General features: G+C 40.4%; 1 protein-coding gene across 1 annotated transcript; it reads right to left on the reverse strand.

Annotated features, from left to right (window-relative positions):
* Positions 1-11,515: 11,515 nt before the first annotated feature.
* Positions 11,516-12,514, reverse strand: LOC311305513 (trace amine-associated receptor 13c-like; the record flags this gene model as incomplete). The annotated part of the gene is made up of 1 exon (XM_084433285.1): positions 11,516-12,514. One exon carries the CDS (start codon positions 12,512-12,514, stop codon positions 11,516-11,518), a length of 999 nt encoding a protein of 332 aa, XP_084289411.1.
* Positions 12,515-14,379: the final 1,865 nt, after the last annotated feature.

Genomic DNA, 14,379 nt, shown 5'->3' on the forward strand with positions numbered 1-14,379 from the left:
GGGTGCGGATATGTTCTGTGCGGATATAGAGACAATGTTCCCCCAGGGCAATGATCTCTCCACCCTCTGACAGTTCAACTAATATGGAGCATCTTCGGCGAGGCAGAGGTCGACCTCTTCGCCTCCAAAGACAACGCTTATTGTCGAATATTTTTCTCAAAGAACACGGACGCACTTGCCCACGAATGGCCGAATCGTCCGCTGTATGCTTTTCCTCCAGTCACGATGCTACCTTAGGTCATCAAACGGATCAGGGAAAGCAAATGTGCAGTGCTTCGTATAGCCCCTCTCTGGAAGACCCAGCTTTGGTTCTTCGAGTTGACACAACTGCTGAAATCAGCCCCATGGCCGATTCCGCTGAGGAGAGATCTCCTCACACAGGCGAACGGGAGGATCTGGCATCCTCGTCCCGACTTATGGGCCCTTCACGTATGGCCCCTCAACGGGTACCCGGGTGCCTCCCAGATAGGGTGCTGAAAACCATCACTGAAGCAAGAGCGCCCTCAACCAGGCGCCTCTACACTCAGAAATGGAGGGTGTGCTCGGAGCCTGAACCCCCACTCTTGCGAGATACTGAGTGTACTCACCTTTTTACAAGAGCTTTTGGACACGGGTCGCACCCCCTCCAAGCTCAAAGTTTTTGTGGTGGCCATAAAAGCATCTCACGCTCTTGTGGCCGGACAATCACTAAGAAGAAACGACCTCGTTGTCCGCTTCCTTAACCCTCCGCGACCCCCCTCTGTGCCTATCTGGGACCTCTCCACAGTCCTGGAAGCACTGAAGGGCGCCCCGTTTGAGCCACTTCAGTCTGCTGACCTGAAGCACCTCTCGCTCAAAACCGCTCTTTTACTGGCGCTCGCCTCAGTTAAAAAAAGTGGGCGATTTACACGCGCTGTCTTCAAGCGCGTCCTGTCTTGAGTTTGGACCTAACGACTGCAGAGCCGTCCTTAAGCCAAGGCATGGTTATATTCCTAAGGTGCTCTCCACTCCCTTCAGAGCACAGGTTATTTCCCTAGCAGCTCTTTCCTCACCAGAGGACGAAAGAGACGCAAATTTACTCTGTACCGTCAGGGCTCTCAGAGTGTATCTAGAGCGTTCTGCCTCGTTCAGACAGTCAGAACAGCTTTTTGTGTGCTTTGGCGGCCGCACCAAAGGTCTCGCCGTCTCAAAGCAGAGATTATCGCCCTGGATAGATGACGCTATAGCGCTGGCTTATGAATCTAAGGGCCTTCACTGCCCCTTAGGCATCAGAGCTCATTCCACAAGAGGCATGGCCTAGTCTTGGGCTTGGTCAAGTGGAATACCCATCGAAGATATCTGTGCGGCGGCCGGCTGGGCCTCGCCGTCCACATTTATCAGGTTTTACAACCTATAAGGCCCTGCTCTGCATTCTAGGGTACTTTCGATATGAAATGTGTAAGCACAAAACCCCCATAAAACTTGGGCCCGATACTTATCCAGTCCTGTTTTAAAAGAACTACAGTTCCCATATATATTATACATTATATATGTCATTTATTAGGGTTTGGCCCTCATTAGGCCCACTCCTTGTTTTTTTCCCTTATGAAGCCCGTCACTGACCGGCTTATTGGGTTCATTACACTCTTTACGGCTTCAGGCATCTTGCCTCGGGCTAATACTAGAGCGAAGTTAAGCACGCACAACGTTTTGAAGGGGGTTCCCATAGCGTAAGCTACTTGCGCAATAGGAGAGACCTCTCGAAAGGGAAAGTGTAGCGTGTAACACGTGTCAGGTCTGATGTGTCACACTTGTATAAGGTTCAATATGGGCCAACTGATCAGAAGGTAAGGAGCGGCTACTGGAGCAACACAGCAGGTAGGTAAAAATCAAAAATTATGTTTACTGTTTGGAATCTTGCATTCATTGAAGGATTTCTTAATTGCAATTTGTCTGCAGTATGTAAATGTCAATACAGTCAAATAAAAAACATACAATGTATGACAATGCTTATAATCATGCTTATAAGCGGCCTATATAAACGCTAATATTACATTACTGATTTGCCGCTTAGTCTTCAGCAGTTTTCTTATAAAATGTCAAGTCAATAAAAAAACAACTCACCAAGGCAAGAATGTCACAACTTATTCAAAAAGAAGATAATATGCGGTGCTTTGGTGCTCCGTGTATTTACATCGGCCTTTATTCTCGATTCTCTGCCTCGTCGTCTTCTCACTTCGACATCAGCTCTTCTAAGTTCACTCAGAAATGTAAACTTTTGATTGCATTCAAGTTTCTTTTTCTCAATATCTATTTTTTGATGCGGAGTATATGGAAATCACTCAGTGTGCATATGCTTCGTCTGACTCGCTCGCTCTCTGTGTCTCTGTCAGCGGCAGTGTCGCCGGCGCAGTCTCAGTGCGCTGCTACCATTGGCTCGTTGGAGTGTCAATCAATGCAACACGATCAATGATTGGACGAAACACTTTCTCTTCTAAAGCACTCGTTTTTCTCTCTTATTCTCTTTTCCTTAATTTTCCCATCTTTTTACATAACTTTTAACTCTTTTACTGGTAGCCTGGATCACCCGGGTTACAAACGTCTCAGTTACTAACGTAACCTCGGTTCCCTGAGATGAGGGAACGAGTATTGCGTAACTCGCCGTGCTTGTGCTTTGATCAGGGAATCGCTTCAGTCGATTTAACCTAAGGTCCCTGCAACCGATGGGCTCAATTTATAGCCTCTGGCCACAGCCATTCTGGCGGGCTCTGACGTGTCAGGACGTGAAATGCACTGATTGGTTTACGCGTGTGAGTCGCCCCGTCATAGGTTTGTGCAGTTGCCGCAGCACAGCCAATGACCGCTCTCGCTGTTCATCTGTGTATGCTGTGCAGCTGCAATGCGTTTTAAAAATGTGGCTTCAATATACTCGAGAAAAGGAGTTTTCCCATAGCGTAAGCTACTTACGCAATACTCGTTCCCTCATCTCAGGGAACCGAGGTTACGTTTGTAACCGGTTTTCATAACTATCCATTTATTATTGATTCCTCTTATACTTGATTTTACATGTTGTGGTTAGTAGATGTAGCTTTTCTCGTTAAACTGCATTACATAAATATGGCGAACATTTATGTGCAATGCACGCTAACTTCACAATTAACTGAAGTTGTGACAACAGAAACCGGACAATTAACTTTTCCGGCAGGGTTAAACGCCCAGGTGAAGACTAGACTAGTAGTTTAAAATGGTCTTGTTCCTTGCAAGGACTGAATCAGCAGTTTTCTAGTTAGTTTTAGGCCAAAATGGATGGTTATTTAAAATGTACAGTATTTGGCAAAACCAGTGATTCAAACTCACACTTTTTATGTAGCATTTATGTCCACACATCACATAAATAAAGAGGTATTGAGTAAAATTGACTCACTCAGCAATGTTATTCTCTGGATATTTGAACTTATATTCTGTGCCAGCAAATTTGCATCAACTCTGCTTGACCCAGACATGATGGAGATCACAGAATGAGTCACCAAACCTAGAAAGATTACTGATGTTAAATCACATTTACTCTCAGGGATACTATTAACGTATATTGTTCATACGTTAGCAGGCTAACTAATGTTTACCGACCTTCGCACCTGCAAAACAAAAGAATGCGGAAATCACAGCGCTCAAACTCCCAAACACATTCATTTATTATAAAGTTAGACAGTCTCTGTATTTACTGACACACACCAAACATACACCAACAATGGTCAGAAATATGAAATTGTCGTATTGTCAGGGACGGACTGACAATCTGTGCGTTCTGGAAAAGTCCAGAATGGCCGTCCAACCGAGGGCCATTGGCACAAAAAAAAGTCTAATAAAGCAAAATGAACAGCCAACAGCAGAGGCACTAATACGATCACTTATACGCTACGTGTAAAAAAAAAAAAAAAACTGAGGAAGAAGAGTCGGCCTACTAGCCACTGACAGAAAGTTAGTTTTATAAGGCTTACCTAAACTGCACTTTAAAAGAATGCTTACATTATATTTGAATAGTTAAGTTATAGTATAGCAGTGGTCTCCAACGTGGTGCCTGTGAACTTGCCAATAGCGATCCACTGTAAATCGGGGCTCCAGACTTCGACTAAATGGTATAATTTTGCGACCTTATCAACTAAACTTTTCAATTTGCACTTTTGCCTCTACAAAATTACCCAACTCTCTTTGATTATAGGCTGTCATTTGATAAACCCACAGAAGCTTGTTAAAAGCTAGATGAAACAGCGCTGATATTCTCAACATATTGACGCAAAAAACAGGCAAAACATTGTTCCAAGAACAAACCAGTTAGAAGACATTTTGCTCCACAACTTATAAATTAACTGTAGTAAAACAAACTTTTTTGGCAGAAATGTGCCTGTATATATTCATATTAAAAATGCTGTTATATTAATAACCTCCTGAGACCTAGAAAAAAAAAGTTTTTTGAATTTAGTTTTTTTTCATTTCATCACATTGTTCATCACAGAGCATAAGAAACAAATGGTAAAAAAAAAAACATTTTTGAAAAATAATATTTTATTCATACGTTATGCTATGTCCTCTGTAGTGGACATCAGGACTCAGTTGTTTAAAAATAAAATGACATGAAATTATATGTATTTATATGTTACTATTACTATGTTATAATTATATGTATACGCAAAAACAATGGGATTTTTTACAATACATTTTACCAATACATTTTGGGGTTTCAGGATTTTTTTAACCAAAATTTGTATAAAGATGATTCTCAACTATGTTATGAAAGATATAACGGAATGAATTGATACACCATTTTACCTAATGCAATATGTGGGTAAAATGGCCATAAATTAATATTCCCATTCAATGCAATGTATCTATACACTGTATCTAATTTGCACATTAATATGTTCTTGGAGCAACATTTAATGAAAAAAGAAGTGTAATAATTGGAGTAATAATTGGCAACATTTTAATAATAATATCTAATATTTCATAGGAATATTGATGTATAATTTATTTCCATATTCTCTTGCTGTGTCTCCCAAAATGCCTTATAAACATGATTTAAGTCCTGATGTCCTCGACAGTGGACATGTATGAAATCAACGTCCTGTTCTGTAACAGAAAGTCATTTTTTGATTTGAAACCCCATAACATTTTCCTGAGATGTTGGTTTATGAAATACAATTTGAAAAGCAGTCTTTTAAATTATAATTACAATATATTATAATATTTTCTACATTTGATCAATAAATTAATGTCAGACATTTTTAAAGACCAGGGAGAAGTTGTTTTCATGGTGAAACCTCCAAACATTTGGTATCTCTGAAAAGTCCTGAATGTGCTCTTTACAGGACACCCAGGTGTGACATGTGACATGTATGATGTCAGAGAAATTCACTAAAATATAATGTCCACTACAGTGGACAAAAGTCTATTCCTGGGTCCCAGGAGGATGTATTAAATGTAATGCAGTAATGTTTTTGTTTAGAAGTTATGGCAGTTTATTTATTTATTTTTGCATTTATATTTATACTAAATGTTTGGGCTACTGTTTTTGATAACACATACAATAGGTTTATAGAAAATCAAAAAAAAAAAAAAAAAAAAATCAATAAATATTTTCATAATTTTTCAGGAATTGTTGATAAAAAAAAAAAAAGGCTTGTAAGTCTGAACCAGAATATCAAGATATTTGATTATTTCGCATATGACGGTGAAAAGTAAAAAAGCAGCACCATGTTATATGTATAACTAGATGTACTGCATCGCGGTACAAAATATGACCGCCGCTCAGGCCTGCACTGGCTTTCCACAAAAATAAATGACGTGGAGTAATTTGGCTGTATTGCGTGTTTATGTATATACCTAAAAAAAGTAATAGTATGTGCATGTCTGTCTGTGTGTGTGTGTGTGTGTGTGTGTGTGTGTGTGTGTTTGTGTATGTGTGTGTCTGTGTGTGTGTGTGTGTGTGTGTCTGTGCATGTATGTATGTGTGCGTACTAGTGTTGCACGGTGTACCGATACTTCAAAAGTATCGCGATACTCGGAAATTAAAAACGTCACGATACCTAAATTTATCAGTATCGATACTTAAAAAAAAAAAAAAAAAACGCCTCCCTATCTGGACGTCTGTTTTTTTTTCCTGAAGCACAGTGTCATGTGACAAAACACTACAGCGAGATGGCTGCATGTGCGAGCACAAGTGGTCCACATCGTAGAAAAAGATGACGCGAGGAGTGACATATGGAAGTACTTTGCCTACCTTGCTCTGTTGCACGGTGCACCGATACTTCAAAAGTAAATCGGAAATTAAAAACGTCACGATTCCTAAATGTATTAGTATCGATACTTCTAAGAATGACCGCGTTCCAGATTTGTAAGGCCGGCGACACACTGGCTGCGTGGCGTGTCCGTTTTTATTTCGGCCTGCGAAATAAAATATTTAACTGCCTGCGTGACACGCGTCTCAGGCGCAGCTCGAGACGCGCGGAAAACCCATGCATGCCAGAAATAGAACCGACGCCTATTTTTCACGCGACACGCAAGCGTTTCCAGGCAAAATAGAATAGGGAAAGATGTTTCTATGTCATTTTGACACGAATACATATTAATAAATTACATTTTGATGTTTGAAAGTCTCTAGGTTTTGACATAAATACAATATAAATGTAATTAAAAAAAATATTATTGATTTTCAAATATTGCACCTCTCAATAGAGAACGAAATATTCTGTAGCCTATTTTGCCGTCAAGTGCATCAACACTACCGACGTTGTCTTTGCTGCTATATATTTATGTTTAACATGAAGTATAGGCCTTCCACAACTCTCTCCCCATATGTCAAATATATCACCAATGAGGCTTATCATATGTTACCAATATTAAACATTGTTTAATATAATCGCTGTTCATATTTTTATTCAAAGTTCAGAATCAAGATAAAGTTATTACTGGTAACTCTTATGTTTCTTATGATAAATGAGATAATGCTGCTAAATTTTATTTTTATTTTTACCTTGAATGTCATTGCTCTAATAAATTTTTTATATTTTTATATTTCATATTTTGTTCAAATGTTTAATATATTTGCTGTTCATATGTTCATTTATTAGTGTGTTATATGATTAGAATGTTGTCCCGGTTTTAAAATAAAGCACAGCAATGATATTTGAGAGTGTTTCTCCCTTTTCAGGAAAAGTATCGAAAAAGTATCGAAATCGCAATACTTGACTTGGTATCGGTATCGAAACAATAATTTTGGTATCGTGACAACACTAGTGCATACATGTGTGCGCGTGTGTGTTTGTGTGTGTGTGTGTGTCTGTGCATGTGGATTTGTATGTGTGTGTATGGGTGTGTGTCTGTGCGTGTGGATGTCAGTGTGCAGACTGATCTCATGAAATGGCGTATGTATGACACGCCAATTCGTATTTCCACTTTTGGCGTGCTATCAACACGCATAATCGCTTTTCAGCGTGTTTATCAACGCCGTTGACTTAATGTTACATTACTCTCTATATAAATATATATGACTTACCCCAACCCCGTCCCTAAACCTACCCGTCACTGGGGTTAATACCATTTATGAGTCTTCCCCTACCATCCTAGTAAAAAAATATCGCTCCCCAGATGTAGATTTACATTTTGCTTCGTTTCGCTCGGACATTTAACGGCGTAGACATACACGCGGAATCACTCGGACATTTAACGGCGTAGACATACACGCGGAAGATGACGGCGTGGACATACACGCGGATAGCTCAAAATGCGTATAGATAACACGCCACTTGACTTGAAAGTGGCGTGTATGTTTACGCAAAGTCATGATGTCATGTTGCAGTGTGTGTGCATGCTTGCGTTTGTTTGTATTCCTGCATGTGTGTGTGTGACAGTATCATCCTAAACCAGCAACCCTTCGCTCAACAGCACCATCTACAGGCCGATGAGTGTACAGTCACTAAATGTGCACATAAATAAATTTATTTTATACCCCCCCATGGATGAAATTCTACAAAACTTAGCAGAGGATACCCCCAGAGGATGTCAAGTTAATCATACACATGAAATATGGTGCAGTTCTGAACATCTCCACTGAAGATAGGGGCGATTAAAGCAGAATAATATTGCATTTTAATTTTTTATGGGAGGGGCGCAAATCACAAATGAGTGATTATGGGCTAGGTTGATGTGGGCCCTTAAGAGCAACATACCATAAAAATTTCTTCATCCTCGGTGCCACGGTTCAGGTAGTTATTTAGGAAAAACTGCATTTTTTTGGGTTTGGGGGGGCCCAGCGCGGGGGGGGAGAGGCCCCCGGGGACCAAACGAAATTTTTCCGTAGAAGTGTAGTGGGGCTACATGCCCACCAAATTTCATGTTCCCCGGTGCTTCGGTGTCCCTGGTATCGTTGACGGAAAATTTACGGGGGCCCCAGCGCGCGGGGGGAAGTGGCCCCCGGGGACCAAACGAAATTTTTCCGTAAAAGTCTAGTAGACCAACATACCATAAAAATTTCTTCATCCTCGGTGCCACGGTTCAGGTAGTTATTTAGGAAAAACTGCATTTTTTTGGTTTTGGGGGGGCTCAGCGCGGGGGGGGAGTGGCCCCCGGGGACCAAACGAAATTTTTCCGTAGAAGTCTAGTGGGGCTACATGCCCACCAAATTTCATGTTCCCCGGTGCTTCGGTGTCCCTGGTATCGTTGACGAAAAATTTACGGGGGCCCCAGCGCGGGGGGGGGGAGTGGCCCCCGGGGACCAAACGAAATTTTTCCGTAAAAGTCTAGTAGACGAACATACCATAAAAATTTCTTCATCCTCGGTGCCACGGTTCAGGTAGTTATTTAGGAAAAACTGCATTTTTTTGGGTTAAGGGGGGCCCAGCGCGGGGGGGGGAGTGGCCCCCGGGGACCAAACGAAATTTTTCCGTAGAAGTCTAGTGGGGCTACATGCCCACCAAATTTCATGTTCCCCGGTGTTTCGGTGTCCCTGGTATCGTTGACGAAAAATTTACGGGAGCCCCAGCGCGGGGGGGGAAGTGGCCTCCGGGGACCAAACGAAATTTTTCCGTAAAAGTCTAGTAGACCAACATACCATAAAAATTTCTTCATCCTCGGTGCCACGGTTCAGGTAGTTATTTAGGAAAAACTGCATTTTTTTTGGGTTTGGGGGGGCCCAGCGCGGGGGGGGGGGGGGGGGGTGGCCCCCGGGGACCAAACGAAATTTTTCCGTAGAAGTCTAGTGGGGCTACATGCCCACCAAATTTCATGTTCCCCGGTGCTTCGGTGTCCCTGGTATCGTTGATGAAAAATTTACGGGGGCCCCAGCGCGGGGGGGAAGTGGCCCCCGGGGACCAAACGAAATTTTTCCGGAAAAGTCTAGTAGACCAACATACCATAAAAATTTCTTCATCCTCGGTGCCACGGTTCAGGTAGTTATTTAGGAAAAACTGCATTTTTTTGGGTTTGGGGGGGCCCAGCGCGGGGGGGGGGAGTGGCCCCCGGGGACCAAACAAAATTTTTCCTTAGAAGTCTAGTGGGGCTACATGCCCACCAAATTTCATGTTCCCCGGTGTTTCGGTGTCCCTGGTATGGTTGACGAAAAATTTACGGGGGCCCCAGCGCGGGGGGGGGAGAGTGGCCCCCGGGGACCAAATGAAATTTTTCCGTAAAAGTCTAGTAGACCAACATACCACAAAAATTTCTTCATCCTCGGTGCCACGGTTCAGGTAGTTATTTAGGAAAAACTGCATTTTTTGGGGTTTGGGGGGGCCCAGCGCGGGGGGGGAGTGGCCCCCGGGGACCAAATGAAATTTTTCCTTAGAAGTCCAGTGGGGCTACATGCCCACCAAATTTCATGTTCCCCGGTGTTTCGGTGTCCCTGGTATCGTTGACGAAAAATTTAAGGGGGCCCCAGCGCGGGGGGGGAAGTGGCCCCCGGGGACCAAACGAAATTTTTCCGTAAAAGTCTAGTAGACCAACATACCATAAAAATTTCTTCATCCTCGGTGCCACGGTTCAGGTAGTTATTTAGGAAAAACTGCATTTTTGGGGGTTTGGGGGGGCCCAGCGCGGGGGGGGGGGAGTGGCCCCCGGGGACCAAACGAAATTTTTCCTTAGAAGTCTAGTGGGGCTACATGCCCACCAAATTTCATGTTCCCCGGTGCTTCGGTGTCCCTGGTATCGTTGACGAAAAATTCAGTAAGGTGACAAAAAAAAAAAAAAAAAAAACTTTGACAATCCCTATATGACCGCTTTCGCTAGCTACGCTAGCGGCGGTCATAATAAATATTTGAGTATAACAAACAATCATTTTATCCCTTGAGGTAGGGGATAAAAAGGTACACAAAAAGGTTGGAGACCCCTGGTATATATATGTTTTATAATTACAAGTTTGTGTAATTTGGGGTTTCTGTAGCCAGTGACATTTCATTATTTGTATTTTATGGCATTGTACATTTTTTGTTTTTATTTGAAGACTGAGGCTTCATTAATAAACACAACCCCAATTATCATCATTGGTTTTGAGATGTTACTTGCTGTGAATACCTTGTCTGATAGGCTACAGTATTGTGGCAAATAGTATCAGGACATCCTGGCTAGTGTCTGTCGCACACGGCTAGAGGCGAATGGCCGGATGATGGGCCTATTTGGGAGAAAGTCCAGGGCTTTTTTAGCCCCACTCCGTCCCTACGTATTGTTAAATAAATGTTCAGAAACACGAGCTGTCAAAGACTTTCACATTGTATGAACTTCAGAACCAGCGACGCTTGTTCATCTCATCTCTTCACTGACTTTTCCCCGTAAAATTACTCTTAATTAAGTCAACACACTTGCACTGTGTATAATGACATACCTTTTACAATATGTAAAATATGTACAATATGTATTTTCGATGTTTAGTTTACAAGGATTTCCTGAGTGAAACAGCTGATTTCTGATCTTCTGCGTGCGTTCAGGAACATGTACTACATATTTTTAGTCGCAAATATTTTATAGCTGTCTCTAAATATAACACTTACTTAAAAAAACTTACTTTTTTTGTGTTTTTTGTGGTTTTTTTTTTTTTTGTGTGGGCAAACTAGTCAGCAAATAAGAACCAGACTTTATTATGATGTTATTTCCACATGTGTTAATTAGGCTATTCATCATTAAAATTCACAAAGACAGTTACAGTACTCTTCACACTCTAATATCTCCTAATTATAATGTCTTCTATTTTTGTGAATTGTCATTCTAAACAAAGAGAATGAAGGATATATAAAGATTGAAGATCATTTTTTGATCACCAATGCAAACATATTTTTGTTACAAATACATTTATTTTTTATATTAACAGTCTTCAGGAAACAAGTTAAACTTTGGTAAGTACATGTAACATATGTAACAAGGACACTGTAAAATAAAGTGTTACTGTCTTATTTTTGTGAATTGTTATTCTAAGAAAAGAGAATGAAGGATGTATAAAGATTGATATTTTTAACAAAAGGCCAAGAATATCTCCAATACAAACATGTTTTTTGTAACAAATACATGCATTTCCATATTAACAGTCTTCAGGAAACAAGTTAAACTGGTTAGTTGCTGTCTGCAGTATTTTTAGGCTAACAATAAGCTTCACTGACCTTTTGAACCAGGGGTAAGATATTGCATATATAAAGGGATTGATGCATGAATTAGTGTAAAATAAACACAGTAAAGCAGAGAGGCTCACAGGTGACTTTTGAAATTGTTTGATATTAAGCATACCTATATACCAGGGAACCCAGCAAATGAAATACACAAAGACAATTGTGCTTAATGTTTTTGTTGCCTTCACCTCTGATTTCCTGGAGGATTTTAGATTTTTCTGAGAGACTCTTTTCTTTGTAAAGTTGGAGATGGATTTTGCTTGTCTCAAGGCCACTGTCAGAATTCTTACATACAGGATAAACATCATTATACACGGAGTAATGAAGCTCACTATCAAGTCGGCTGAACCCCAGGCATTGCTGACAGCCACTGCACATTCTCTAAAACAGATCACAGTTGTCCCTGTCAGGTTTAAGTTTCCAAAATTGACTGGTACAAGATTATAAAAGATGCATATAGTCCATCCTAAACTTATGCAGATCAGTGTTTTTCTCATTGTCATTTTGGACATATACAGGAGTGGATCACACACAGCAAAATAACGATCAATAGCCACAAGAATGATGTTGATGAGGGACGCATACAACAAAATGTACATAATTATATGAAAGATACGACAGTGTGACTTTCCCATGTAAAAACACAAGTTAATGCTCCTGACGCTTTCAACCGGCATCACACAAATTCCCACCAAGAAGTCAGATACGGCCAGTGAGAGGATGAGGAGGTTGGTCGGTGTGTGAAGCTGCTTGAAAACTGTTATAGAGATGATGACAAGTAGGTTTCCACACACCGTCAACACAGAGATTGTAGATATGTACAAGAAAAACAATACATTGACATAATTCAAATGATAGTCCAGAGAGCAGCTTGTATTCCAGGAGGGAAAGCAGTGATGCTCAAGATATTCCATGGAGAAAGTCTTCACTGCTTTAAACTTCAATGCCTATGTGATGTGGCTGCAGATCCAAAATCCTAAAGATGATTTCACTGCCAGTTTGCTTATATAAGTCCAATGACAGGTGTCGTTTATGGGAGTGACCAAGAATTCTAAGCATTCATACAGTCATCAGAGTTTACAATTATCATACAACTATAATCTATTTTTATGTATCAATCTTATATTGTGGCATGTTGATTAAAGAAAAGTAACATTGCCATTAAAATTAAATCCCCCGGTTTCACAGACAAGGCTTCCCAGATAGCATGTAACCATTGAAACAATGTTGAGTCAGTGTTGATGTGTCAACGCTGATTACATTGAAATAACGTTAGAAAGTGATGTTGCTTTAACATCACTCTTGCACCCTTGGTTAATATTGAAATAATGTTTAGATTTCAACCACAAATCAATGGTGTTAATATTGCTTCAACATTACAAAGTGATGTTGTTTCAACGTCACTTTTGCACCCACATTCGAAACATTATTAATATTGAAGACAAAAAGATGCTCATAACATTGAATCAATATTCAACCAACTATATTAATAAAAAATTAAAAACACTGTTTCAATCACATTCTTCTTTATTTTCCAGTCTTTGTTCTTTTAATTCATTCAACTCAAAGCACTCTATTCCATGTAAAAAAAAAAAAAAAAAACATCATACAGACTCAAAAGTAAACCAATAAACAAATAAACCAATGAACAAAAAAACAAATTAATTTGTATCTGGAGGCACCGACGGAACAGTTGCACTTGTTTGAAGTGCAGTTCCGCCCACACGGTACGGTGCATATCGGAGCCATTTCTGGACTGCCTGACTATATTCATACTGGGAAACTTTTCCCACACCCATCTGCAAAGTCATAGCATCTAACAAAAGAAAAACAACAGGATATGAAATGTATGCAATTTAATACATTAATGGAGGAACTGGAACAGGGAAATATTGGATGAAGTAAGGTCAATTTCTGGGAACACAAAAGGCAGAACGACAATTAAAATCATTGATAGTAATAACTCACCAAATATACACATATTCAAGAACGTATCCTTGAATGGCCTCTTTTGCCTTGACTGCTTTTTAACCATCTTCCCAGCCCAATTTAGTGATGATGCCAGCTCATTGGTCAGTGCACAAGAAAGCATGCGACGGACCCTAACTTCCAATGAGGTTCCTCCAATTATGCTGAAGTGTTTTACCTGCCAATCTGCCATACAAAATGTGAACACAAAGCAGAGAGAACATGTAAAATGAAAAAAAAAAAAAAAAAAAAAATTGGGTTAACAACAAAATGGTCTACATAGAACCACAAACCATTATTGTCCTTGCTTCACTGGATGCTAATATCTCCTCTGCACTCTCAAGCTCATCACTATTGTGCAGAGGGACTGAGACAGGCAACGGTTGCAGCGGTTTCTTTGAGGGCAAGGACTGTCTGAAGAATTCCTGACATTCCTCACGCAGTTCCTTCACTTCTTTTACAAGTTCAGTTACAGTTCCGATCAACTTTTGTAAAGCAACATCTTGTGGAGAATAAAAAACATTACAGGTCAAAACATATTTAACATGTATACTGTATAAGGAAAGTATAAAACTTCTCTGCACTTGCCTTTCATTAACTCTCTTGCAGAATCCCTTGCATCTGCAACAAGAAAAACTATTGCTAGTGAACAGACTCGCAGATTAGCAACCAAATTATATTTTAGGATAAAGTAACAGTATTGTATATTGGTGTAAACTGCCTGAAATTAGGAAGCTGGACATTAAAATCAAAGCAAATATTGGTCTCATTGCAAAACTGCCAAAGCACTTCTGGAATTGATACCCTCATG

The sequence above is a fragment of the Rutilus rutilus genome (genome assembly GCF_951802725.1).
Source record: "Rutilus rutilus genome assembly, chromosome: 15".
NCBI classification, from domain to species: domain Eukaryota; kingdom Metazoa; phylum Chordata; class Actinopteri; order Cypriniformes; family Leuciscidae; genus Rutilus; species Rutilus rutilus.